The sequence below is a fragment of the Pavona decussata genome, unplaced genomic scaffold (assembly GCF_977016875.1).
Source record: "Pavona decussata unplaced genomic scaffold, jaPavDecu1.1 SCAFFOLD_214, whole genome shotgun sequence".
NCBI classification, from domain to species: domain Eukaryota; kingdom Metazoa; phylum Cnidaria; class Anthozoa; order Scleractinia; family Agariciidae; genus Pavona; species Pavona decussata.
The window spans coordinates 1,012,428-1,040,296 of NW_028145619.1; the positions used below are offsets into that span (position 1 = coordinate 1,012,428).

At 38.1% G+C, this 27,869-nt stretch overlaps 4 protein-coding genes across 4 annotated transcripts in view; 2 read left to right on the top strand and 2 right to left on the bottom strand.

The window, feature by feature from the left end:
* Positions 1-27,869, top strand: part of LOC146460115 (uncharacterized) — a 457,503-nt gene that overhangs the window by 201,988 nt on the left and 227,646 nt on the right. The window lies entirely within an intron of this gene.
* Positions 4,648-5,816, bottom strand: LOC146460130 (uncharacterized). Its single transcript, XM_085088436.1, has one exon. The coding sequence runs from the start codon at positions 5,732-5,734 to the stop codon at positions 4,724-4,726; it is 1,011 nt and encodes a 336-aa protein (XP_084944562.1). The 5' UTR covers positions 5,735-5,816; the 3' UTR covers positions 4,648-4,723.
* LOC146460131 (uncharacterized) lies at positions 6,660-8,628 on the top strand. The gene is made up of 2 exons (XM_085088316.1): positions 6,660-7,289; positions 8,030-8,628. Exons 1-2 carry the CDS (start codon positions 6,741-6,743, stop codon positions 8,465-8,467), a joined length of 987 nt encoding a protein of 328 aa, XP_084944442.1. The 5' UTR covers positions 6,660-6,740; the 3' UTR covers positions 8,468-8,628.
* On the bottom strand, positions 12,481-27,019 carry LOC146460132 (uncharacterized). The gene is made up of 3 exons (XM_085088392.1): positions 26,964-27,019; positions 24,445-24,493; positions 12,481-15,823 (listed from the first exon to the last, which is right to left on the bottom strand). The coding sequence occupies exon 3, from the start codon at positions 15,783-15,785 to the stop codon at positions 14,142-14,144; it is 1,644 nt and encodes a 547-aa protein (XP_084944518.1). The 5' UTR covers positions 15,786-15,823; positions 24,445-24,493; positions 26,964-27,019; the 3' UTR covers positions 12,481-14,141.

The window sequence follows — 27,869 nt, forward strand, 5'->3', positions numbered from 1 at the left end:
CTTAACAAGTATTGCAAATTGTCACATTTAGCATTAATGTTAACTGGAAATTGTTGTTGTAGTTATTCCGCGAAATAAAAAATATTATAATAATAAATTGCAGCTAATAAGCCAGACTCCCTGGTAGGCTTCGGTTAGATGGTAAGAGAGAAACCCTCGGTGAGAGAGAAGACAAATGGGCATATTGCAGCTAACGGTCACATGGTACAAAATCTACCTTGCTGGAGAGCAAGTTACGCACTGGGACATCCGAATCAAAGCGGCTTCATCCAGTCACAGTTGAATTTCCTTTCTTTAGGATGTCCCAGTGCGTTGCTTGCTCTTCAGCATGGTGGATTTATTACCGTGTGACTTATAACAGGAAAGCCAGTTTATAATAAAGAAATACCCGAAAATCGTAATAGATGTGCAGCATTATGATGTGTAATCAATCAGCAATCGATGGGTAATCAATAGGAAATCAATCAGTGATCAGTACAGTAGCATCAATTAATAACCGATAAGCCACAAAATTTTTGCTCATCGATTCGTCATCGATTACCCATTGATCATCGCCAATAATCAATGACTAATCAGTTGATTACTCATTGATGTCATTGATCATCGATTAGTCACGTCTGGTTGCATTGTATCCTAAGTATTGAAGCCATCGATAAGTGCACAACTGAGAACTCACAGAGCACAGCCAGACTGTCAGACCTCTGGCTGAACATGAAGCCTTGGCAGAAACCAGGATGCAGTTTCACAACAGATGATGCAGCGAGTGAAATAGAGGGTGGCAAATCTTCCAAATTGTAAATTATTTCGAACCTGCTGAAAAATGTGAGGACACGCGCCATTCCAGACCTCCCTCTTCAATTGGGTTTTACCCCGCGAGGGGGGTGGGCGAAAACGGGAACAGATTTTGACCATTGTGGTCTTAAATCGGGTAAAGTTTTCTAAGGAACCACGAGAGCGAATAAATGTACAGTCGAACCTCTCCTTGCGACCACCTCTCTTGAACTACCAGTTTTCAAAAATACCAAAATTTCCCCAGTCAAATCACTATAGTTGGAATCTCTCGTAAGCGACCACCTCGTGTCATTTCCATTCGCCATATTAGGTGATTTTCACAGGCAAACCACTAACTTGGATACTGAAATTCTTTGGAAATATAATTTTGGAAAGTTTAAAAATGTTTTCAAAATTTAAAATTTAGACCTCTTGTGGTCTGACCTCTCGTAAGCGACCACCTTCCGTAAGCTACCACATGGGCTTGACATTTTGGGTGGTAACTTACGGCAGGTTTGACTGTATTTATCTTTTTCAAGACGAAAAGAAAAATAGAGAAAAAAGAAGTTTCCAAAACTTATCATTCGAGCTGAATTTCAGGGTGAAATCTACCAATTGTTGACTTCGGCACATATGCAAAGCTTAATTACGCCATAACCTGTTCTGAAAACTCGTATGGGATTTTAAAAGCCAGGTCCGAAATAGGGTCAGGATTTGGACAGCCGGGCGACATAAAGGCTCGATTTCCAGCCGTATTGCGAGTCCGGTATGATACTCCTCCCAACGAACAAGGAACGCATTCTCCCAAAAGGGCTGGAAATCGAGCCTTAGCGGCACATCCCTACCAAGAATTCCGAGGGGTACCCCCAGTGGGGGCGGGCGGGGTTACACGTTACTATTTAGTCTATGCATTCCTGCACTTTTGATAACCAGGAAAGAAAATACGCTTTGTTCTATTAGAGATATTGATAATCACCACATTTAATAATAATTACTTTGTCAATAACAATGACAGTAAAACCCCTTTAAAAATATGAACAATTACAGTATCAAGAATGGATGTTAAGTTTGGCCTCTATTCTTTATTCCAAATAAACCGTTACTACTAATAGAAACTGAACAATTAACCATTACTAAACACTAATTCGATGGTTTGGTTTGGTTTACTTTTGAATAACGACAACGGCAACATCAAACATCATCATCGGTAATATTAAACAACAAACTTGCTGTGCAGGAAACTCGAACGAAACATACTTAAAAACTCTGTCACATCATTAAAAGGAAAAATATTCGGGCAAGTGATAAGGCTTGGCTCTTTTTCGTCCAGACATAATCGCTCAGTGGAAAATTTTTAATCCATTATTACGGGTAATTTTGATGCATTTGAGTTACTTTTAAGTTCACGGGAGTTTTCTATTTTTTAGTTTTCACGTGTCTGAAAATGTGGGCGAAGAATAACATAGGTATTACTCGTAATAAAACAAATCTAGGGTGTCATTGTATTGCACTCCCATTGAAGCCATTGACATTGTAGCTGTTGTTAGCGTTAAAAATGTTCCTTTAGGACTGTTAAATAGTGTTTGTATAAACAAGATGCCTGTATGAGTGGACTAACTTCAGAGAAATGTATGGATCTTCAGACCATAACAACGAGTGTCCATATCTAGTGTCTCTACAGTGAGGCCAAAGTAACATGTAACATTTTGTAATTGGAAGCTTCATGCTCTCCAAAATTATTTTATCGCTATTCCAATGTGGCAAATCTTTAACCAGAACATTATGCGTTTTTCAACTTACACTCAGCCACGAAAACGACAAGTGTGACAAACATTTTGGAAAAAAAAAATGATTTAAGCTAAACACTTGTCATATGATTTTCATAGTGTTCAAGAAGAAGGACCTCATTGCTAAGTTCCTCTTGACAAATCCAACAGATATGTGTTTGACAATGGTCTGACTGATCGTTTTGCAAAATAGGGGATTGTGTCAGTGCGTTATCTCTTCTACAATTTGCAGCATCCTTGCAGGCATTTTTACACCTCCTTAGACTTCTCAATTGGCTAGAACTCCTGCTGTACCGGTTGTATCTGGAAGCTTTCTCTCCAGTATGGAGTCTTTCATGTATCATTAAATCTTCTGCTTGATTAAAACATATTCTACAGTGTTTGCATTTATGAGGCTTTTCTCCAGTATGGGCTCTTTTATGTATTATTAAATCTTCTACTTGATTAAAACACTTGTCACACTGTTTACATTCATAAGGCTTCTCTACAGTATGGACTCTTTGATGTCTCCTTAAGTTTCCTGCTTGGGGTACACTTCTGTTATAACGGAGAAGTGTCATTACAAAAAAACTTTTACGACAAGATTACCGAAATTAAAAAACAAATACATCAGTGGTGCTGTAGAGGCCTCACTTTATTTGGTAAAGTATCTATCATTAAAAGTCTTCTTCTCCCCAAATTGGTATATATATTTTCTATCCTCTCACCTCCCTCGGAATTTATATCGCTGATTCAAACGATAATATATAAATTCTTATGGAAAGGGCCTGACAAAATAACCAGAACAGCTACAATTAATAGTTCTGACTATGGTGGGTTAAATCTCACTGATCTACAGACTTTGATCAAATCTCTTAGGTTAGCATGGATTTCGAAAATTTTCAATCCTGAACCGTCTCCATGGAAAAGCTATCTTAAACATTTGCTCAAACCTTTTGGAGGTTTTTTCTCTTTTCACTGCAACTATAATATTAATGACTATCATATTAATTCCATTTTTTATTTCGAAATGCTGCAATGGTGGTCTGAATTTCGCTCAAGTTTTGCAATGGATTCTAAAGCTTTTGATTCTATAATTTGGAATAATAATAATAATATAAAGATAGACAGCAAACCGATCTGTTATCACAATTACATAAATACTAGTGTAATTTTTACCAGCGATTTAAAGTTTTCTCGGAGCAATGTTGAATCCTTTAACATAGCAAAGGACAAGGGACTAATAGGCTCAAATTACTTGACGTGGTCTGCTGTTCGTTGCTCTGTGCCGAAGCATTTAAGGAATGTCATCGTTGACAGAAATGCTTTAAATACACTTGAGTTAAAATGCGGTCACAAAGATTTTGATCCTATCTCGAGCAAGAGTAGAAACTTTTATGCTTTTTTCATTCAAGAAAAAGCCAAACATTCAAGAGGTTTCTATAAACTAATGTCAAATTTTAACCTAAGTGAAGAAGAGACTCGAAAAGCATTTGTACTGGTAAAATCAGTTGCGCTTGAAACATTTGTACAATTTTTTCAGTTCAAAATTTTAAACGACATTTTGTTTTTGAATACCCGGTTATTAAAAATCGGAAGGATTCAAAGTGATCTTTGTATGTTCTGTCGCACCTCTTGAGAGACGCTAGAATATTTCTTTAACCTATGCTCTTTCTCAACAGATTTTTGGACTAAATTTGAAAACGTTTGGCTAACAGTAACCGAGGAGCAAATAAAACTGGAATATATTAATATTATTTTAGGAGTATTAGATGAGAGATCTGACCTGCTAAACTACCTTATAATTTTAGGTAAAATTTATTTGTGGAATTGCCGCAAAAATAACCAAATCCCTCTCTTTTTGCTTTTCGGAGATGTGGTCAAGAGAAAGTATGAAATTGAAAAGCTTATAGCCTCTCAAAGCAATTTAAGTTTAAAACATTTTCAGGCAAAATGGAACCCTGTTTTAAATATCAATCCTAATTATTTTGTAAAGGAGTTGGTGCCGCCTGTTCTTTTGTTCTTTTCTTTTTTTTTCTATTAAATAGAATTCAGAAACATGCAAAAATTAACGATAAAAACCGACGTTTCGGTGTCTTCGTGACGCCATTGTCAAGGAGAAATAAAAAATTACAGAGTCTGCGGCAAGGTGTAACAATAAATTAGCATATGGTGTTTAAGGCTAATTAAGTAAATAGTTTTGCGCAAATAGAGTCGTTTCGCACGTTCAGAGTGGGTTTTAGGTCTCTGATGAAAAGCATTTCGTTAACCAAACAATCAAACTTATTTCTACACTTTTTCAGAATGCTAAAACGCCTCAGTAGGTCTTTCGGGACTTCGCCATGCTGTTCGTGGTAGTGTTTATACACTGAAGATGCTTTTTGTTTATGTCCATCCACACGTGTGTGTAAGTGTCCGCGTGTATAGCCTACATAACCCGCATCACACAGGTCACATTGAAAATGATAAACGACGCGTTGTTGGTCGACGATCTGTGGCTTGGTTTCGGGTACATTTAGATCCTGCTCAATTTTGCGGCTAACGAATACTGGCTGGACAGTTGTCTGCACCTTTATGCTGAGATCCTTAAGTTCTTTTTTAACATAATTTGCCGATTCCTGGTCTTTAAACGGTATGACTACACGAACAAGGGCTCTTGGTTCTTTCGGCGTCTGTGGGGGCTGCTGGTCAACTATTCTTGAGTGTAGGAAGGTGTTAATGGTCGAGTTTATTAAGCGTTCAGGGTATTTAAGGTGTGCGAAAACGTTCTTTAGGCGATCACACTCTTCAGAGAAATAGGCCCAGGAGGAAGATAATCGGTGTGCGCGATCAAGCATTGTTGTCAGTAAACTCCGTTTGTAGCGATTGTCTACATGGCTGTGATAGTGTAATAATAGACCTGTGTTTGTTGGTTTCACATAAACCTTGGTTTCAATCTGCGGTGCGTGGTTGAGTAGCTCGGTGCCAAGGAAAGGTAGCTTGCCGTTCTTTTCCGCCTCCATGGTGAATTTGACCGAATTGTGGGCACTGTTGAGGGTATGCAGGAAAGTAGTTGCTGTTGCTAAATCAGGCATTACAGTGAGCGTATCATCGACATATCGACGGTAAAAGGATGGAAGTTTTCCTTGCCGCTCAAGGGTATCTTCGATGGGTGACATAAAGACGTTAGCTAATAGGGGCCCGAGAGGGGACCCCATAGCAACGCCATCTGTCTGTTCGTAAAGAGCCCCGTCGAACTTAAAAAGTTGGCCTTTAGTGGCTACGCTTAGGAGTTAGGAGATCGACAAGATCCGTTCTGGTAAGGTCAAGATTGTGCGTTGTATTGAACCAATTGTTCGTAAAGGCTCTGTTGACCAGGATCTCTATTACTTCGTCCAAAGGCACGTTTGTGAATAACGAGGAGACATCATACGAAACCAAGGTTACGTTCCGTTGCACTCAATTACATCGAGCGCAAGAGTCCGAACCCTTCAAAGACACTGCTGAGAGCTATCGATGAGTTAAAACGACGCGACGACATCGTTATCACGAAACCCGACAAAGGGTCTGGTGTTGTGGTCTTGGACAAAACCGAATACTTACGATTACTATCTGAAGCCTCCATCAATGATACAAGCAAGTTCTGTGCCGTTCTTCTGGAGAAACCCAAGACCAGGGGCAGACCACCCGAATATTATCACCCTCTACTACAAAAGGAGAAGACCTTAGATTCCATTGTTCGTAGAATCCTGCCGAAGACCATCGCAGACTCCGTGATCCCTACAGGTTCCAGATTGGCACATTTATATGGGTTGCCAAAAACCCACAAAGAAAAATTGGCTATGAGGCCTATATTATCAGCGACCGACACGTACAATTATCCCCTTGCAAAATAGCTCGACGAGAAATTGAAGCCCTTGTCGCTTAATCAGTATACAGTTACTGATACTTTTGATTTCACAAATGAGATTCACCAGATGAAGATCAACAATGGGGAAATCTTGGTTTCGTATGATGTCTCCTCGTTATTCACAAACGTGCCTTTGGACGAAACAATAGAGATCCTGGTCAACAGAGCCTTTACGAACAATTGGTTCAATACAACGCACAATCTTGACCTTACCAGAGCGGATCTTGTCGATCTCCTAACTCCTAAGCGTAGCCACCAAAGGCCAACTTTTTAAGTTCGACGGGGCTCTTTACGAACAGACAGATGGCGTTGCTATGGGGTCCCCTCTCGGGCCCCTATCAGCTAACGTCTTTATGTCACCCATCGAAGATACCCTTGAGCGGCAAGGAAAACTTCCATCCTTTTACCGTCGATATGTCGATGATACGCTCACTGTAATGCCTGATTTAGCAACAGCAACTACTTTCCTGCATACCCTCAACAGTGCCCACAATTCGGTCAAGTTCACCATGGAGGCGGAAAAGAACGGCAAGCTACCTTTCCTTGGCACCGAGCTACTCAACCACGCACCGCAGATTGAAACCAAGGTTTATGTGAAACCAACAAACACAGGTCTATTATTACACTATCACAGCCATGTAGACAATCGCTACAAACGGAGTTTACTGACAACAATGCTTGATCGCGCACACCGATTATCTTCCTCCTGGGCCTATTTCTCTGAAGAGTGTGACCGCCTAAAGAACGTTTTCGCACACCTTAAATACCCTGAACGCTTAATAAACTCGACCATTAACACCTTCCTACACTCAAGAATAGTTGACCAGCAGCCCCCACAGACGCCGAAAGAACCAAGAGCCATTGTTCGTGTAGTCATACCGTTTTAAAGACCAGGAATCGGCAAATTATGTTAAGGTTACCCAGGACCTTCAGAGGTGTCTTCAGAGGTGTCTCGCGTCCAAGCGATGTAGCGTGTCCGGTTTAAGCTGTAGATACCTGAACCCTTATATCAAATTAAAGCTTATAGAGCTGGCTATCCAACTAAACCAAGAATTTTGAAATAAAATGAATTGCCGAATTTTTAGCGCTGTTTTCGCGAATAAATTTTTTTTCACTTGGAGGAGCCACTTCAAAGAGCTAAAACTCAAAAGGAATTCGTTCGTTTGCCTTCAAATTTGGACAGTAGCTAGTTTAACATATAAACAACAAAAACGTGTCTGCGAATTTTTTCTTTCGAAATATTTTTTCTCCGAGAGTGATTTTTGTACGATTACTCCACATTTTTTTCATCCTATTTCGAAAATGCTCTATAACTTTTCACTGCGATTGAATATGGCAAAACGCAGACACGCTTTTTTAGCGCTTTGGGTCAGGAAACTGAGGAACAAATAAAATTAGCAAAAAACAAAATTCACTTAGACTTGTAGCTTTAAAAAGGTGATTCGGACGCTCGCAATCAGAGGTCGTGAAAAATTCGACAATTTATTTTATTTCAAAATGCTTGGTATGGTTTGATAGTCAGCTCTATAAGCTTTAATTTGATATAGGGGTTTAGGTATCTACCGTTTAAACTGGATGCGCTACATCGCTTAAACGCGAGACACCTCTGAAGGTCCCGGGTAACCTTAAAAAAGAACTTAAGGATCTCAGCATAAAGGTGCAGACAACTGCCCAGCCAGTATTCGTTAGCCGCAAAATTGAGCAGGATCTAAAAGTACCCGAAACCAAGCCACAGATCGTCGACCAACAACGCGTCGTTTATCATTTTCAATGTGACCTGTGTGATGCGGGTTATGTAGGCTATACGCGCGGACGCTTACACACACGTGTGGATGGACATAAACAAAAAGCATCTTCAGTGTATAAACACTACCACGAACAGCATGGCGAAGTCCCGAAAGACCTACTGAGGCGTTTTAGCATTCTGAAAAAGTGTAGAAATAAGTTTGATTGTTTGGTTAACGAAATGCTTTTCATCAGAGACCTAAAACCCACTCTGAACGTGCGAAACGACTCTATTTGCGCAAAACTATTTACTTAATTAGCCTTAAACACCATATGCTAATTTATTGTTACACCTTGCCGCAGACTCTGTAATTTTTTATTTCTCCTTGACAATGGCGTCATGAAGACACCGAAACGTCGGTTTTTATCGTTAATTTTTGCATGTCTCTGCATTACCAAATCTTTATTGTTAACTAGAATTATGTAAATTATGTAAATTTATATGTATATTTTTGATAATTTTAATACCTGTATTGTAACTCTATCTTGTAAATAAAGAAAGTAATTGTGTAATTAGAGTACAATGTAGCGTGAGATTTGTATTTGCAGTTGTGTAGGCAGAGTATCTGTACTATTTGTAGTGTTTGTAACTGTAGTGTTTGTAATTGTAAAAAAGAGTGACAATAAAAAAAAAAAGAAAAAAAGAATAGTGTGGTGAGATAGTTTTCTCTAATTGTCGATTTCCTTCTGTATCTTATTTGAACCTCTTTTGTTTCCTGTAAGCTTGCCTGTGGAAGTACCCAGAGGAAGCCAGAGAAATTAATCATCATCATAACATTGACTCGCCATGCACTGGTTCAGGATCAAGATTTTTAAAAAAAATCACTTGTAACGCAAACTAAGAAATAGACAATAAACAAACTCTGTTCACTGAATGGAATCTCATCCAGAGGGGGCAGCATTTACACATTCTCCAATTTAAGTTAAACAATCGCTGTATACAAAAGGTATATTTTGTGGGCCTATTTTAGAAATTCCAGGGGGGAGGGGGGGGGTCATATGAAAAGTCCCTTTTCGTGGGTGGGGTATGGATATTTTCTGGAACCACACATTCAATAATCCTAGCAGTAAGGAAGACTATTAAGAACATTCAAAAGTGGTAAGTAAATCAAGTAAATAAATAAACATAGTTGTATATACCTCTTACCAACCAAGTTGGAGGTCCGTACTTGAAGTTACAGACTGAGTTTTTTCCCGATAAATCAATGGGAAAAACAAGGATCCGTAACTTACAGCACGGATCCAGAAAAACGAGGTCAGTAAGATATCAATTTTCTTATATCTCTGAGGTTAATTGGGTGCACGAGAAAGGAAACTTTCAAATTTAGCAACCATAGAGTGAAATACAGCCCACAAAATTGACCAATCACCCTGTGTGTACTAACTTAGAGATATAATAAGAGAGAATAAATCACATCATCATATTTTAATATACTTACAACAAATCAGAACTTGCAAACGTTGGTGAATTTTCTTCAGTTCTTCCACGTTCTATTGGAAAAATCGATAAAAATCTTACCAGTTTCTTCTTCAATCAAAAAAACTCACCGTATATTTAAGCCTACAGAAAAATCAAATCTAACAGTGTTCGAGGAATGGTATACTGTTCAGTTGGACCGGGTAAAGGTTTGTATTCGCATAGCCCCGAATAAAACTTTGAACTGATCTGTGCTTGATATTCTGTATTTGACCTTTGCGGCGCACAGCGTGACACTTGTAAATCTTCTGAAAGCGAACGCAGAAAATTAACTTTACTAAATTTACTAATTTGACCGTCACACAGTAGCTTTATTCTTTCATGATTCTTTTTATTTTGAGACAGAGACAACTTTCACTTTATCATGCTTGATTTCAAAGTAGAAACTTAGATCACGCGAAGTACGTGACATGACTGCACAAGCTGTGATGAATGAAGCCGGAAATGCACTGATCAAGCGCAATTATAAATAGGGGCGTTTGGCGATGCGGGCAGGCGTTTTTTTTTTCGCTCTCATTTCCTGTCCCCCCCCCCCCCCCCCCTCAGCCTCCCTCAAATACGCGAACTAAATTTATTATTCAGCGCTCGCCCATGAAAAACGCCTGCACTGCAGGCTAAAGGTAGCATCGATCACAAGCTTGCATGCGTAAGTGAAGCTTCAGGCCCGGTTACTCAGCCAAGTGTGGGTGGACTGGACTTGCGATTTCAGTGAATTGGATCTGAGGAGTGAGTCAGTGGTCGCCAGTTCCACGGCCGGGTGAGTAAATTTTATAGTGGATTGGCGGTTGAAGGGAATTGAAGAAAAAAATTATTGGCGTACTTGTAATAGCTTTTATACTACACAGAACGTTAGCGCTGAGAAAAGTATTAAAGAATTTTGAATGGATCAACGAAACTAAATACAGTCAACTTTCGGCGCCTAGCAGACACTTTGTCGATTACGGACAGCAAGTAAATCCCCGGCAAAAATAAATTACACGCGTTTGCCTCAAATGAATACCCACTATATATGGACTCTTGTTATTACGGATGCTTACTCGCGGTCCCAAGGGTGTCCGAAATAAAAGGAGTTGACTGTATATTTTTGAGCTAAAATAACGATATTATCCTTTGTTGTCAGTGCTGTAGATAGAAATTGTTTTATTTAATCAATCCGTTGGTTTCAATTTTTTACCGCACATGGAAATGCTGGTGGTTTAATTAGTTTCTACTCTTCACATCTTTTTTATGGGTGTTCTATAATGACCAAATTTTGCTTTTCAAGTATTGTACTTTATGAAATTTAGTATCGATGCAAACTGGAAATGGGCCTTTTGCAGTAACTGGTCACAATCTACGAAATCCACCATACTGGATAGCAAAAGAATGCAGTAGATTCGAACACAAAGGAATTGCAACCTGTCAGTCTTGACTTTCCTTTGTTCTCGATGTCCCTCTTTTTTGCGCATTTTTTACCATGTGACCACTCAGTGCAAAAGGCCCATTGTTGTTCCGCGAAATAGAAAAAATATGATCATAACAAATTGCAACTAATAAATTTTATTAATGAATAACTGGATCATTGTCATATAATTCCAGAGTTTTTGGTGGCTTTTGTTGCACGCAGAAATTTCCTTTCTCAATTATTGTAATTTGTGACGTTTAGTATTGATGCAAACTGAACATTGTTGTTGTAGTTATTCCGCGAACTAAAAAATATGATAATAATAAAATTGCAGCTAATAAATTTTAATAATAATAATAATAATAATAATAATAATAATAATAATAATAATAATAATAATAATAATAATAATAACAATAATAATAATAAAAAGAATGAAAAGAATGAGGAACCTTATCACATTACTATCACTTGGATTAGAACATTGCTTTCTTTTGAGATTTTAAAGTCGGTACACACATGCGTACGAGGCTCCAGGACACCTTTTCACAAAATTCCATTTGGGGATTTCATTGATGACTGCCGCTTAAACGCTAGCCAAGCGTGTCTCCGCTAATTTTAGAAAGTGAATGATGGCGTGACGTTGTAAATTAGTATTTTAGGATCTTTTTAACAACTTTTTTATTTCATCAAAATTTTAGTCTTACTATTGTTAAAAAATTGTGCTTGAAAATAGCTCTGTTGTACTTGGAAATAGTCGCTTTTTTTTTTTTTTTTTTTTTAATCGAAATGAATTTTAAATATTGAATTGTAAATAGGTTTTAATAGCTCTTTTTTTCTACTTTTAACTTGTAAATATCAATTTTGCTTGGAATATTATAATAAAGAAAGATTTTATTTGTTGAAAAAATTTATAATAATAATAATAATAATAATAATAACAATAATAATAATAATACTAATAACATCGCAACTACGATAAAAAAACTGGGTCATTGCCATGCAATTCCAGAGTTTTGGTTGCTTTTCTTTTACACAGAATATTTAGTATTTAAATTTCCTGTCAATAGACTCCTTAGTAGGCCTCGGTCTGGGGGTGAACGAGAAACCCTTGGACAGGGAATAAGCCAATGGGCCCTTTCCAGCTAACGGTCACATGGTACAAAATCCACCTTGTTTAAGAGCAAGTTAAGCACTGGAACCGTGATTTGAAAAAAAAAAAGCGGCTGCATAAAGTTACATTGAATTTTTGTATGTTTAGGATGTCCCAAAGCGTAGCTTCCTCTCCAACATGGCCCGTAGCAAGGCTTAACCACTTGAGGGCGAGCGAATTGGTTAAACAAAACTACCCTCCCTCCTCTCCATCACTCAAAAAACAAACCGAATAGGAAGTTCAAGATGCAACAAGAACGTCAAAAAACCGTATATTTAGTAATCAAAACAATAACTTTGCACCAGCTTCACTTTTTGATACATTTCTTTGTCGTCTCTTTTACGCAGAGTACCACGTTTAATTTTCTTATTGAAAGGGGAAGTAAACAAACGACGACAAATTTTCCTTTCTATTTTTAAGTTGGGAATCGGGCAGTGAGAATCCGACTACAAGAAAAGTTCCTTCTGTGGCTCCTAAGAGGGCATATTTGTGGGCTTTCCACAACGCGCGAACACTAAATTGTTTTCAAGTAATAATAATAATAATTAATACTAGTCTCCCTCGCAGCCGTTCTGTGTCTCGACTAGAGAAGCGTTGCGTGACAAGACACAGAACGGAAATAGATGAAAGTAAATGAAATTAATGAAGCAGCGAGGAATATAGAGGGTGGAAATCTTCCAGATCATAAGTAATTTCGAGCCTTGCGCAAAATTTGTTGCCTCGCGCCATTCCAGATCTCCCTCTTCAGTTGGGTTTTACTCGTTACAATTCAATCAATGCATTCGTGTACTTTTGTTACCCACCAAGAGAAAATATGCTTTGTTCTATTGGAGATGTTCATAATCACCATATTTAATAATAATTACTTTGTCAATAACAATAACAGCAAAACCCATTTAACAATGTGAACAATTACAGTAACAAGAAAGGATGTTAAATTGGGCGTCTTTTCTCAGAACGATTTCAAATAAACCGTTAAAATTAATAGAAACCGAACAATTAGCCATTATAAAGCACTAATTCATGGTTAGGTTTTGCTTACTATAGAATATTAACAAACAACAACGCTTACATAAAACAAAAAACTTGTTACATGCAGAAAACCTGAACGAAACATACTTTAAAACTCTTTTCATATCATTAAACGGAAAAATATTCCGAGAAGTGTCCAGTCTTGGCTCTTTTTCCTCCAGGAATAATCGCTTGGTGAAAAATTCTTGATCCATGTTTTATAATTTCCCATCTACCTCCCAAACTCAAAAAGACAAAAACTGTTCACAGCATAAACTATATACAGAGTTCCACGCAAGACTTGATCACCTTACTTCCATGAAAAGCAGGCCTCCAATTTCTTATCCGTTTATAAACTTTACACATACCCCCAAAACACCCGGTGAATGGGGACACCTCATTATTACGGGTAATTTCCATGCATTTGAGTTACTTTTAAGCTCACGAGAGTTTTCCATTGTTTACTTTCCATGTGTTAAAAAAAGGTGGGCGAAAGAAATCTTTAAGTATCAGTCCCGATAACACATATCAAGGGTGTCACTGATTCCACTCCTCTTTCAGCCATTGACATTGTAGCTGTTGCTGGCGATAAAACTGTTTAATGAAACCCTGTTATCATGGATACCTATAGAACTGTTAAATAGTGTTTGTATAAACAGGATGTCTGTATGAGTGGGTTAGTTTCAGAGAAATGTATCGATATTCAGACCAAAATAACAAGTGTCCATATCAAGCGGGTGTCTCTAAAGCGAGGCCTGACTGAACTTTTGTAATTTTAAAAGCTTCATGATTCTCTCACTTATTTTATCACTATTCAAATGTGGCGATTCCTTAACAACCAAATTTTTGCAACCTTACACTCAACCACGAAAAAGACAGATGTGAAAAACATTTTGGTAGAAAAGCTAAACACTTGTCATGTGATTTTCATAGTGTTCAAGAAGAAGCGCCTCACTGCTAAGCTCCTCCTGACAAATCCAACAGACGTGTGTTTGACAATGGTCTGACTGAGGGTTTTGCAAAATAGGGGTTTGTGTTGTTAGTATGTTATCTCTACTACAATTTGCAGCATCCTTGCGGGCATTTTTATGCCTCCTTAGACTTCTAAATTGGCCAGAACTGCTGCTGTACCGCTTGCATCTGGAAGCTTTCTCTCCAGTATGGACTCTTCCATGTGTCCTTAAGTTTGCTGCTTGACTAAAACACTTGCCACAATCTTTGCATTCATAAGGCTTCTCCCCAGTATGGACTCTTTCATGTTTCTTCAGAGTTCCTGCTTGGCTAAAACACTTGCCACAATCTTTGCATTCATAAGGCTTCTCTCCAGTATGGACTCTTTCATGCATTCTTAGGTTCCCTGCTATGCTAAAACACTTGCCACACTGTTTGCATTCATAAGGCTTCTCTCCAGTGTGGACTCTTCCATGTGTCCTTAAGTCTCCTGCTTGGCTAAAACACTTGCCACACTGTTTGCATTCATAAAGCTTCTCCCCAGTATGGACTCTTTCATGTGTCCTTAAGTCTCCTGCTTCGCTAAAACACTTGCCACACTGTTTGCATCCATAAGGCTTCTCTCCAGTGTGGACTCTTCCATGTGTCCTTAAGTCTCCTGCTTGGCTAAAACACTTGCCACAATCTTTGCATTCATAAGGCTTCTCTCCAGTATGGACTCTTTCATGCATTCTTAGGTTCCCTGCTATGCTAAAACACTTGCCACACTGTTTGCATTCATAAGGCTTCTCTCCAGTGTGGACTCTTCCATGTCTCTTTAAGTCTCCTGCTTGGCTAAAACACTTGCCACACTGTTTGCATTCATAAGGCTTCTCCCCAGTATGAACTCTTTCATGGGTCCTTAAGTCTCCTGCTTGGCTAACACACTTGCCACACTGTTTGCATTCATAAGGTTTCTCCCCAGTATGGACTCTTTCATGTTTCTTTAGAGTTCCTGCTTGATTAAAACACCTGCCACACTGTTTGCATTCATAAGGTTTCTCCCCAGTATGGACTGTTTCATGTATCCTTAAGTCTCTTGCTTGGCTAAAACACTTGCCACAATCTTTGCATTCATAGGGCTTCTCTTTAGTATGGACTCTTTCATGCATTCTTAGGTTCCCTGCTATGCTAAAACACTTGCCACACTGTTTGCATTCGTAAGGCTTCTCTCCAGTATGGACTCTTTCATGTGTCCTTAGATGCCCTACTTGACTAAAAGACTTGCCACACTGTTTACATTCATAAGGCTTCTCCCCAGTATGGACTCTTTGATGTATCCTTAAGTCTCCTGCTTGGCTAAAACACTTGCCACACTGTTTGCATTTATAAGGCTTCTCGCCAGTATGGACTCTTTCATGTTTCATTAGAGTTCCTGCTTGATTAAAACACTTGCCACACTGTTTGCATTCATAAGGTTTCTCCCCAGTATGGACTGTTTCATGTCTCCTTAAGTCTCTTGCTTGACTAAAACACTTGCCACACTGTTTGCACTCATGTTTCCCTCCAATATGGACTCTTTTAAGTGTCCCATGATTGTCTGCTTGTCTCTTATCCATGAATAACCTTTTCACATTCAATTTACCCTTCTTAAGCTCTGAAACGAAATAATAAAAATGTTACAAAGTTTTGGAAATATATTCAAACCCTGATAAGGACACTGTTTGGGACTAAACACCACTTCATTTTTATACAAAATTTATTGGCCTATAGCCATGAATTAAGTTACCATGATAAACACTGTTTCATATTGTACTGAGAGGCTGGTAAGATTTGCTGATACTGGAAAGTAGTTTGAAGGGAAGATGCTCAGACATCACATGTAATAATAATGTTAGAAAGAAAATAATCTCCCACACTCGTTAACACTCCATTACTTAAAAATACTTTCAGTTTCTGCAATCTCATCCTATTTAACAGTCCTCGTAAACGAGATAATTGCTGCAGTTTAGCCTTTGCTTGTTTTGAATTTTAGACCACATATATTTGCAGTCAAATCTATGTTACAATTACTGCAAATGATCTTATAGACACCTGGGGCGTCTACTCAATTTTAGGGGTTCAAGGGTGAGGCACGGGGGTGTGGGGACCGGAGTTTAATAGATAGGAGGCGTTTATACTCATAACTGTAACAAGCTCAACGGAACTAATATGCTTTTGGCAAAACTGAATATCAAGAAAGTTCGAAAATAGCAGACTATCCAATCCAGTCCATCCATTGGTACACCTTGGCCGTCTAGAGATCCATATCCTTATTTCAAATCTCAATGTTGATGTCAGAATCCTCTTTCAGGGTCGTTGTCTTGTCATCGTTAGCCTCTTTGATGTCCGAGTCAGTAATGACTTGGATAGGGTTTGGGAGGTTTGGCTAATTCAGCATGGAAAGTTGTGCCTCTTACTGGTCCGCTCCTGCTTTACACAGTTGACCTTTCTTGAAGCAATGAATTTCTGAATGTTGAGAGCCATCAACTGTGAGATTCAACGAACAGGACTTGAATGATTCAGCAATCATATCTGTCGAGAGTCGTGACCAGGCTGTCAACACCCATTCCACAATGAAGCAAGAAACTCAAGAATATTGACTGATTTTGCTGTATTTGACTATTTCCTAGTATTTTTGAGTAATTGCCATGGGAGCATCTATTAGACATGGGGATTTTATCAGAAGAGGGCATCTAATACAAACTTCACAGCGTGTTGGGGGGGGGGGGGGGGGAGGTGTTTATTAGACCAAGGCGTTTATTTGAGAGGGGGCGTCTATTAGATCATTCAACGTAATTCAAACTCTTGAACAAGTCTTATGTTATGTACATGTACAGTGAATAAGACATCCATCCACACTTATTTACCCAGCATATTTAAATAAAAATTTGTATCACCTACATGTATAATTGTCAGAATCCAGCATGCCCTGCCTGCGGATATTTTCAGCAAAAGAAAAGTACCGCAAACACCAGCGTACAAGCTGCACGTTTTTCCCTAAAATTTTTTTCTCAGAATTGGGGATGTAGCTTATCTGCGAGTACATCTGCAAAGGGTTATATTTATGTGCAATGTTCAGTACTTTTAGAAGAAACAAAGACCATTTTAGCTAAAGACAGTGCTGCGTATACCACAAGAAACTATCAATAAGACGAGAATTGGTCATTCTTTTGCTGGCCACTAAAGAAGTCACTTTTGTTGCAGACATCATTCCTAAAGAGCTGCATCACAAACGCCATCCATGGGACACAATCCTCATGTTCAGCCCTCCCTCTATTGGAATGCCTGTTTACTAAGCTTTGTGAATGTAAAAATGTTACTCATTGCATCTTGGAAATCAACGACTCCATCAAAAAACCGCCTTCAATGACAATGTGCCTGTAAAAGAAAAGAAGACCTCTAAAACGAAGACCCTAAGACCCCGAAAACTCGAAAACGGAGAACCCCAAAATTTCCGAGTGTAAGTACAAAAAAATAAAATATCATAAAAATACATTAATTTATACCTCAAGTGAAATTTAAGAGCGACTTTCCACAAATATCGACCGAAATCAACTTTTGGTGGCACAAGTCAAAAAATCGATTTAGCTCATATTTTGCTCATAGGTAGGCCTTAGTAAGAAACAAAACGGGCTGTAGTTAGTTTTTCCAAATACGGCTTCCTTACGCGTAAACAAGCGAAAAACGATTTTCAGTTCAGTTGAGTTCAAAATTCGCTTCCGGTCGGGCGGAATTTTCCTTAACTTTGGCCGGCCGCGTATCAATCCACAGCCAGTCACGGATCATGAAATAACAGCTATTGCTTTTCTAGGTCTTCATCTCCTGTTCTACAGAAAAACATTCAAAACTTAGGTTACTTTTATGCCCGAAACAGATCTAGAACAACATGCTATAAATGCAAATTTTTAACAACCAAATTTTCGAACTGAAATACCGGCAATTTTACCCATGGGCGATAACTAAGATTATCATAAAATGCCTTTCTATGGCTTCACTGTGTACTTGTCAATCCTAACATCAAAACAAAACTTTGGGTAAATTATTTTAAGTGACCCGCAGGGCCTCGAATTTAACAACTACCCAGTCGAAAATCTCGTATTCGCATTGTAAACAATGGCGTGACATAGCCGGTGACCGCGAACCGCGAAAGCGAAAAGAGAATCAAAATTTGAGACACAAAGGAAACTAAGCTAATACCTTACTGAAAACCCAAACATAAGTTTTGGCCATCTTCTTCATCTATTCCCGCTTGATACAAGATATTAGTGTGTCGACGACGAGGTTTTCAGTATTTGATGATCATTTCATGCACGCTTTAACAAGAATTTAGCATCGAATTCTTCATTAACCCACACTAGGGTTATTTCTGTACTCTTACCTTCTGAGTAACAAAGCAATCCAGTTTACGAATTAATAAACATTTTTTTTTAAATAAACAACTCGCAAGCTACACTGTTGCGTGACAACCATGAACGGGAAGTGTCACCATAAAGATTTATATGTTTCCGCAATGTCTCAATGTATGTTTCAATGGGCATACAGACGCTTTTAAGGGACTAGTTTTCGTAACTAATGTCCGTTTGCTTCCATACTTTCACACGCAGAATAAATAATCAGAAACGGGCACATTATATTCGAAGACCAACAAAGTTAAATCATTGACACAATGCTCTGTTTTAGTTCCCTTTCCGTTTCTCTCCAGAAAGAAGTCCTTTCCTCTTTATCAGGTGTGGGACTTCATTAACAAAAGGCCGAAGCCGAAGTAGCAATAAGGACATGCTACGGCTCCTACATTTGGTATTTCTGTGTCTACCTTCTCTCCAATTTATCCAGGAGTACCGTAAACTGCCGCGGCTTATAAGCCCCGGGGGCCGTTTCTCGAAAGTCCTGGTAACTTACCGGGCCCGATAAGTGTCTTTGGTGATAAATGTTTCTCAACAGCTAAGCCCAAATCGTCATTGTCTTGATGTTTTCTGGCGTTGAAAACATGGCCCTCGTTCCCTACATCTTGAAAACCATAACATGACTTGTGCTGGTCAATATTCTTTGTACAGGAGACACTCAGGACAGCAGAGGTACCATCTCGCTGGACCTTGTTCTGTCTCTGCGAGTACACGAACATGGCCCACCAACTATCGACTTAAAAGAACAGCAAACTTCCATGTTCGCCGTTTTGTTTACAGTTCCTGACCGTTTCTCTGGTGTTATAATAATTCAATTTATTCATAGGTCCAAAACTGCGACGTTCAAAAATCTAATTAGTTAATTACGTCCATCTTCACACAAAGAATATTTCAGGATCAAAAAGCACAGCAAAATAACATTATTAATAACACGAGTATTGACCACTATCTTGGTTTCATTAAATTTGTTACGGTTTTTATCGTTATTACTTTTTCCCTTTAGAAACGTTCAGAATTCTGTCTTGTTTTTTTGTTGTTGTCGTTGTGTGTGCGTGTTCTTTCTCACGTATATTTCACGCTAACGATGCAGTTTAATATAACAGTCGAAACTTTTAATCAGATTAATGTAGTTCAAATCTGCTGCGTTTACCCTATTTCTAGTTTAATTTATCCATGGCAGTGATAAAGAAAGAGGAAAAGAAATTTTCCAATTATTTGTTTTAACAAAATAATATTCAGCCACAATAACGCATTGGACTCCGCATCAGAGCGAACGGATACTCTGGAATTTCCATCTATAAAAAGCAGCCGCAATATATATTGGTCAGTAACGCTACCAAACTTTCGATCCAAATTTTTCTACTGCGAATGAAAAATGCTTCCTTTTAAAAATGTTGCTTCATTCTTTTTAATAAGAAAAACTATTTGTACCCGTGACAGTCTGTCACGCCATCTTTTTTGCGCTTCGATCGCCAAATCTCAAGAAGTGCTGATAAATCTGAAGCCTAGCCGTAAGCGGTCATTTATTTTCATTTACCCAGAGCTTTGTTTTTATATTATGATAAATAGGTATACAGTGAAGCCATAGAAAGTCATTATAGGGAAATCTAAGTTATCGCCCATGGGTAAAATTGGCAATGTTTTAGTGCTAAAATGTGGTTGTTGAAAATTTGCATTTATAGCATGTTCTTCTAAACCTATTTCGGGCGTAGAAGTAACTTAGGTTTTAAATGACCTAATAAAGATGACCTAAGGAAGACCTAATAAAGCAATAAGTGTCATTTGAAGGTTACTAACAGTCTGCGGATTGATACGCCAGCCGTCGAAAGTTAAGGAAAATTCCATCCCGTCGAAAGCGGACTTTGAGCTCAACTGAGACAAAATCGTTTTGGGCATATTTACTCGAAAGGAAGCGGTATTTTGAAAAACTAACTACAGCTCAGTTTGTTTCTCACTAGGGACTACCTATGAGCAAAATATGAACGAAATCGATTTTTTGACTTGTGCCACCACTTGGTCGACATTTGTGGAAAGCCGCTCTTAATTCCTTCCTGTGGTCCTACCATGGTTATCCGCCATCTTGAGCTGAGCAGCCGCGTTTCTTGTTATACTGACCGGAAGTGTGTGTTTCCCGCTCCACTGGACCGGAAACGCGTTTCCGAACGTCTCAGTTGCACTGCTGGGTTTTTATTTAATTACCAACTACAAAGAAGCGACTGTTAAATCCCTCCTTCTGGGAATTACAACCACGCGATCTTGAGAGCAAAAGAAATGAAGCCTAGGCTTTCTTTGTGAAAGTTGCTATATGATTTTGAGGTTCTTCAATCCCGAGTACATCCATACATTTACCTCTAAGGCAAACCAGCCGTGAACTGTTACGAAGCCAAAGTTCGTGGGAAAAATTACAGGGAAATGTATGGAAATGTTAAAACACTACTGGACGCTTTCTGGCACATCTTACATCCCTCCAATTTTTTTTCTTGAAATCCTTTTACTATTGCTGAAAGGTTCCAATTCATGAATTTTTCAGAAGCGATGTTTTATGAAAATTATTTGACATCGGATTCCATACAAACACTGTTATTTTAAGCCTGTTTGCCTACTCGTCAAAATGGCGTCGAAAACCGTAATAAGGCCTATTTTACAGGGAAGCTGATGAATTTAGTCAAAAATAGGAATCGACACTCAGGATTGAAGAACTTCAAAATCATTACAGCAACTTTCATAGTATAAAGCCTTGGCTTCATTTATTTTGCTCTCACGATCACGTGGTTGTAGTTCCGAGAAGGAGGGATTTAACACTCGTTTCTTTTGCTAGTTGGTTACTAAATAAAAACCCAGCAGCGCAACTGAGACGTTTGGAAACGCACTTCCGGTCCAGTGGAGCGGGAAACACACTTCCGGTCAGTATTCCAAGAAACGCAGCTGCTCAGCTAAAGATGGTGGATAACCATGGTAGGACCACAGGAAGGAATTAAATTTCACTTGAGGTATGAAATAATGTATTTTTTGCTATTTTATTTTTTTGTACTTATACTTGGAAATTTTGGGGGTCTTCGTTTTCGAGTTTTCGGGGTCTTAGGGTCTTACTGTCTTCGTTTTAGAGGTTTTCGTTTTCGAAACACCCTGTAAAAGGGAGGGTTGCTGCCTAAAGGCCCCCTGTCGCCAGGGGTGCCTTAGTCGCGAGCGTGGGCGACCAGATTCCTGATCAAGTAGCCTGCACAGGCCAGCTAAAGTTTGCCTAGTAGACATCAGTTGCTTTGTTAATTGGGATTCATTTGCTGAAATTTAACCAAAGAAACTGTTGTTTATAGTTGGCAAAAATTTCAGCTAATGAGTTTTCCAAAACTTAGCGAAAGGAGCATTAAGCTGTGAAGACCTTTGTGATTCCTTGGAAGTCTTGTAAGGAGTTGAAGACTAGGTCTGAGATTTAGCTCCCACACATGGAATAGAAAAATTATGGGTTGTGCAGTTGCATGGCCATAATTTAGTCAGAAATATGTCTGGCAAAATATAATACAATATAATTTAATATAGATATAAATATACATGAAGCAAATTTAGAAAAAGTCCCACTTAAGGCTTAACCTGATGTTCCAGATTAGAATCGTATTGTCAATTTTAACTGGACCAGCCCTTCCTGAGACCCAAGGAATTGAAGAAGGACCTCCTGAAATTGTTGAAAGTGACGATGAAAGCCTCGATTAACTTTTAATCCTAGATTAGCGTTAATCAGTTTTCGAACAACCCGGCCCTGATCGCTTGTGGAGTAGTCAGATATGGAAACTGCTTGATTAATGCAATTTCTCTGTGCCTTACGGTTAGCAAAGAATACCACCACTGTTCTTTCTATTCTATAGAAAGGGTATTGAATTTCTTAATGCTAAGCCATGCAAAGTAATGCTTAATTTTTTTTTAAGAAAGTTTTTTAGATAAAGCTAGTGAGCAGCACGTCTGCGAACTCTTACAGTTGTAAAACGATTTATTTTCTCCTACGCGTTTCGTGTGACTAACGCACACTTCGTCAGAGAGTTTTACAATACAACATAAGTGACCTGTATATATACCTACATAAAAGACTAAAATAAATTTTACATTACGTAAAACCATACCTACGCTAGGCGTTACATATTTTGTGCTTGACATAATTTTGGGGCCCACAGTTTTAGTCCTTTCATTAAGGTGCACGTGAACCCTTTAATGACCTTTGAATAACAATACAAATAACTGAATCAATTATATAGACTTTTCTTCTGCTTCCAGTGTTTGTATCATCAACAATTAAACAAGCCCTACAAATTTCTGCATTGCTGCTTTACTTACAACAGTCACCTTTCCTCTGTAAACACAGCTATGACATAAAGCAGTCTATTTCAGACTTGGTTCTAGCATGATATTATTGTGTTCAAATCAGGTCCTGAAGTTTATTCTTTAGACTCCCAACAATCTGGTTTGGGCTCGAAACTTTCAATTTTGGAGCCCAAAGGGCTCCCTTAATTTTGTCTTAAGCAGCAGCCTTGAAAAGTATCAAAAACATGCATCACATGCTCAAGGCGGTATACTTGCCTTTTTACACTGTTTTAAGAGGAAAATTTGAAGTTTTATTTTGTTAAATTTAAAAATGGTCAAACAATCGATAAATGACTTAACAAAATGTTACAGCAAAACTTTGAACTAGTCTTCCTCATTACCTCATTTTATTTGTTAAAAAAAAAACTTTTTTTCTCCAAAACCCAAGCTTCAAAAGTTTATCTGTGAGTGCACCCTATAGGCCTGTGTTTATGGTACCAGTAGACATGCTCAGCATGACCTCACAAACAATTCCTAACACTCAGTTAAGGACTAGACTGCTAGATGAGAAAAATAATTATGAGATCAAATCCTTCAAAACAATTCTGAGAGAAAAAAATCAAAGAAAACTGGCCTCCACTCAGCTGATCAAATATTGGACAAATTATGACCACAATTTATGCTGGTTTAAAAATAAAATTTCAAAATGTGGTGTTCCAATATTGCTAAAGCTAAAATGACTCCCCTATTCCTTGAAGACAACGAAGAAAAATATAAAGTATTGCTACGGTAAATCCGCCAAAGTTCAGGTGTAATATTATATAACTACCACAAAATCAAAAGCACTGCATGTGCCATGCTGGATAACTCACATTACTTGAGCTCTTTTTAGTGTGGGTATCTCACTAAAATGAGTCAAGCATTATAGTTTTTAAGTTTTATCACTGTTTTAATGGAGAAACGCCATGCATTAACCCACTTATTTTAACAATAATCCAGCTTTTATTAAAAATCCAAATATTGTTCTGTTTAAATGTTGAAAATATTATTAGCTGTGATGTTCAAGGTGAAATCATACATACATACATACAAATTCTATAGTCCCAGCAGTAGAAAGACTATAAAGAATATTCAAAAGTGGTCAGGGCAGGAAAGAAAATAGAAAAATACACAAGCTTATGTTGAACTAGCTGGCAAATCAAGTAAATACTTGTCAATAAACAGATTTATATACAATCTTCTCATGTACACCTCTAACCAACCAATTTCAATGTCCGTACTGTAAGTTACAGACCGAGTTTTTCCCTGATAAATCAACGGGGAAAAAATGAGGATCTGTAACTTACAGCACAGACAGAGAAAATGAGGTTTGTAAGATATGTATCATATCTCTGAGGTTAATCGGGTGCACAAGTAAAGAAACTTCCAAATTTAGCAGGCGATACAGTGAAATACAGCTCACAAAATTGACCAATCACCACACAAGTACTAACTTAGAGATAGAATTATATGAGTGAATAAATCACACAATTATATTACTTACAACAAATGACAACTTGCAAATGGTGCGGTTTTTCCAGTTCTTCAACGTTCTATTGGAAAATCAATAAGAATGTTACCAGTTTGTTCTTCACTCAAGAAAATATCACCTGATATTTCAGCTGTTTTTATGTCCTATAAATCAACCTCATTACAATGTCACGACAATTAAAGTCACAACACAAATTTTGGGGCCATTAGGTATTCATATATTCAAGCTATTGTTCTCCGTTATTACTTATGTCTTATTACTTCGCTTCTCTGGGCCAAATATTCATTTTTCGGATAATCTCTCAGCCGCAGACATTATCAGCGGACATACCAGCAAGCCAGAAAGGGGTTTATTTATTTTATAACCCTCCCATTAATTTTTATATCGAGCGAAAACCGCTCGTAAAAAAGCCAGTGCTGATCTATGGCTGACGTACGCAATTGACCTAAGCATGATTGGACCAAAACTTGACAGACTGACTCAGTTTGCGTAGGACTGAACTGAAAGTCTACTTGTAACTTTCTACACCTTCAAAAACGTTGACAGCATGTTTTGTTGACATTTTTGTACTTTCCGCAACAGCCTTTGCAACCAGCTTTTTGCTGTAAACATGCCTGGACATCTACAAAACGAGATGACAAGGTGAAACTTTTGACATGGCTTTTTTCCCCTGGCTTTGTTTCTTTTCAATAGAAATAATAGGTGGGCAAATGTTGATGCAGGCAGGGGTTATTGCGTGATAACTGTCCTGTGAATTTGCACCATGTGAGGTAAACTAGCCAATAAAATCACGCAAAAATTAATGGGCTGGTTATTACACCTGATATTTCAGCCGATTTTAATGTGGCTAAATGTAATTTAGGCAAAGTTAACCTCGAAGCAATGCTGGTCAGCTGTTTTCCCCAACTATATTAGGGGTAGCCCGATGTCTCTAGCAGGGGCACCTCGTGACTTTTATACGCAGTTGCTTGCTTGCAGTTCTTCGCAAAGTGTTGTCTCAATTGCTTGCTGTTTGCGTGCCAGTTTGTGCTTTGTTTTTTCCCATCCCATCCCTCCCTCTCGGTGGGGGCTAGGTAAGTATTGGGTCGGTAAGTATTCCACTGAACTGTTCAGTGTGACGGTGCTTGGTGGGGGCCGCTCGCAGGGTTGCCATGGATACCTCCTCCTCATGCTAGAGCATTGCCCGGCTCCACCAACTTCAAAGGCACCAACTCCCAAGCTCATCTATTGGTGATGAGTTTAATGTCCTATAAATCAACCTTATTACAATGTCACAATTTAAGTCCGTACCCCAAATTTTGGGGTCTTTAGGTATTCATATATTTAAGCTATTGTTCTCCCTAAGTACTAATGTAAAAAAATTGCTGAGGATGCAGCATGTTACCAAAGGTCATAAACCCTTTGAAGTGAGTGAGATATGTTTTTGTTGTAGAATTTCTACTGGATCTAATTTTGAACCACTTTTGTTTCCTGTTATTGTCTCGGAAAAACTGAAAGCTTGCCCGTGGAAGTAGCCAGAGGAAGCTAGGGAAATTAATCATCATCCTAACATTGACTCACCATGCACTGCTTCAGGATCGATATATTTAAAAGCAATCACTTGTAATGCAAATTAAGAAATAGACAATAAACAAACCCTGTTCACTGAATGGAATCTCATCCAGTGACAGCAATCCATTACACATTCTCCCTTTTCAGTGAAAAAGTTAAACAATTGCTGTATACAAAAGGTATATTCTCATGCTTTAGCCGTAGGCTCAAGTCACAGAGGGTTGTGTTCAAAATCACAAATCAGGTTTTTAACTAAAATATAATTATATATTTTTAAAAAACTAAAATTTGACTTGTTCGAGAAAAACGTTTCATTCAATGAATACCACATGTAGGATCTCTTTTCAAAAGTTCTTACTCCACAGTGATTCTTTGGAGTTCCTTCACATACACTGTACCAAGAACAAAAGGATATGCTCACAACTTCGCTGCTCAAGACCGCTTAGTTTGGCTATTGTTTGAGTCTTTTGCATTTCCTTCAGGGTCTTCCTGTATTAAAGTTCTCATCTAAAAACTGAAATTATTTGCCACAGTGTCGGCAGCTGCCGAAGTGAATGCCCAAAAGAGAGCCTTCAGGCAACAAAATCCAACGGAGTCACCAATTTTTGAATGACACATTTCAATTAGCGTGTAGTTGTAATGTTCATCAGTTGATTAGTGTTCGAGGAATGGTTCTTTCAAATAATTTGTGCAGTTTGACCAAAACTCATCGTAAGCCCTGTGGCAATGTCGCTTTCAGCTTACAGGAAGCGAATATTTTACAAGTCAGATTTTGCCAAAATTGTACGACAACAAAAACAGCTCGCGGAATGTTCCCAAATGCCCTACTTTCAAAATGGCGCCCATCGACGGACATGACGGCTAAACTTTCTATCGATCATCTGTCGGTTGAAATCGCACTTTGCCCGTTTCTATCGATCGATCCTAACACCTTAAGAAATAAGTTAGGTTTGAGAAACACTGAAAATAGTTTGTCTTACCTTCAAATAGAGGAAATTTTACTTCTTTGCCACTCGCACACGAGATAGCATCGATCACATACAGAAGTGAAGCTACAGACGCGGTTACTCAGCTCAAGTGTGGGTGGACTGGACTTGTGATTTCAGTGAATTGAAGGACTCTAAGGACTGGAACAACTTAGACAATGATATTAAAAACATCAAATCATTGTCCCTTTTTAAGGCAAAGCTTAAAAGTTTGTGAATGATGATTGTTTAGCTATTTTTAAATTCGTTTGATCTTGTGAAATCATATTTTAAGTAATTTTATTTTTTATTTTATTTTTAATTTGCAGGGCCCCACTGAAAACCGCCAGGGCGATTGGGCTCCCTGGATAAATATTATTATTATTATTATTATTATTATTATTATTATTATTATTATTATTATCATCATCATTATCATTATCATTATCATTATCATTATCATTATCATTATCATTATTGTTATTGTTATTATTATTATTATTATTATTATTATTATTATTATATTGTTATTATTATTATTATTAATTAATTTATCTTTCCTTTTTTTTGTTACTTGGCCCGATCCTGTATATTCAGTAATTAATTTGGACTTCTATGGACTTCTTTCTCTTTTTTAACAAACTGAGGTCACATTTCTCCTGAAAATAAGTTCATTATTGAGTGTAATCCTGGAAGGTTAAGTTAATTTTTTATTGGAAACAAGAAATAGTAGTAGGTTTTTCCTATTACAGTTGTTACCAGTAACACGCGACCTACGGCATTCAAAAGAGTCGGATAAAGTTGCGCTTTGGTGGACGTCAATCAAACAAAAGCCGTTGAAATTAATTTGAATTCTGACAAGATTCCAAGGTAACCCGGCAAGAAACTAAGAATTTCACCTCGCTTAGAGAAGGTAAACTT

Bases quoted from the DNA above. Each gene is read 5' to 3' on its own strand.
- LOC146460130 (XM_085088436.1), bottom strand. From the start codon at position 5,734: ATGGGGTCCCCTCTCGGGCCCCTATTAGCTAACGTCTTTATGTCACCC.
- LOC146460131 (XM_085088316.1), top strand. From the start codon at position 6,741: ATGGGGTCCCCTCTCGGGCCCCTATCAGCTAACGTCTTTATGTCACCC. The intron at 7,290-8,029 runs GTTCGTGTAGTC...AAACGCGAGACA, and splicing joins CGAAAGAACCAAGAGCCATT to CCTCTGAAGGTCCCGGGTAA.
- LOC146460132 (XM_085088392.1), bottom strand. From the start codon at position 15,785: ATGGATAAGAGACAAGCAGACAATCATGGGACACTTAAAAGAGTCCAT.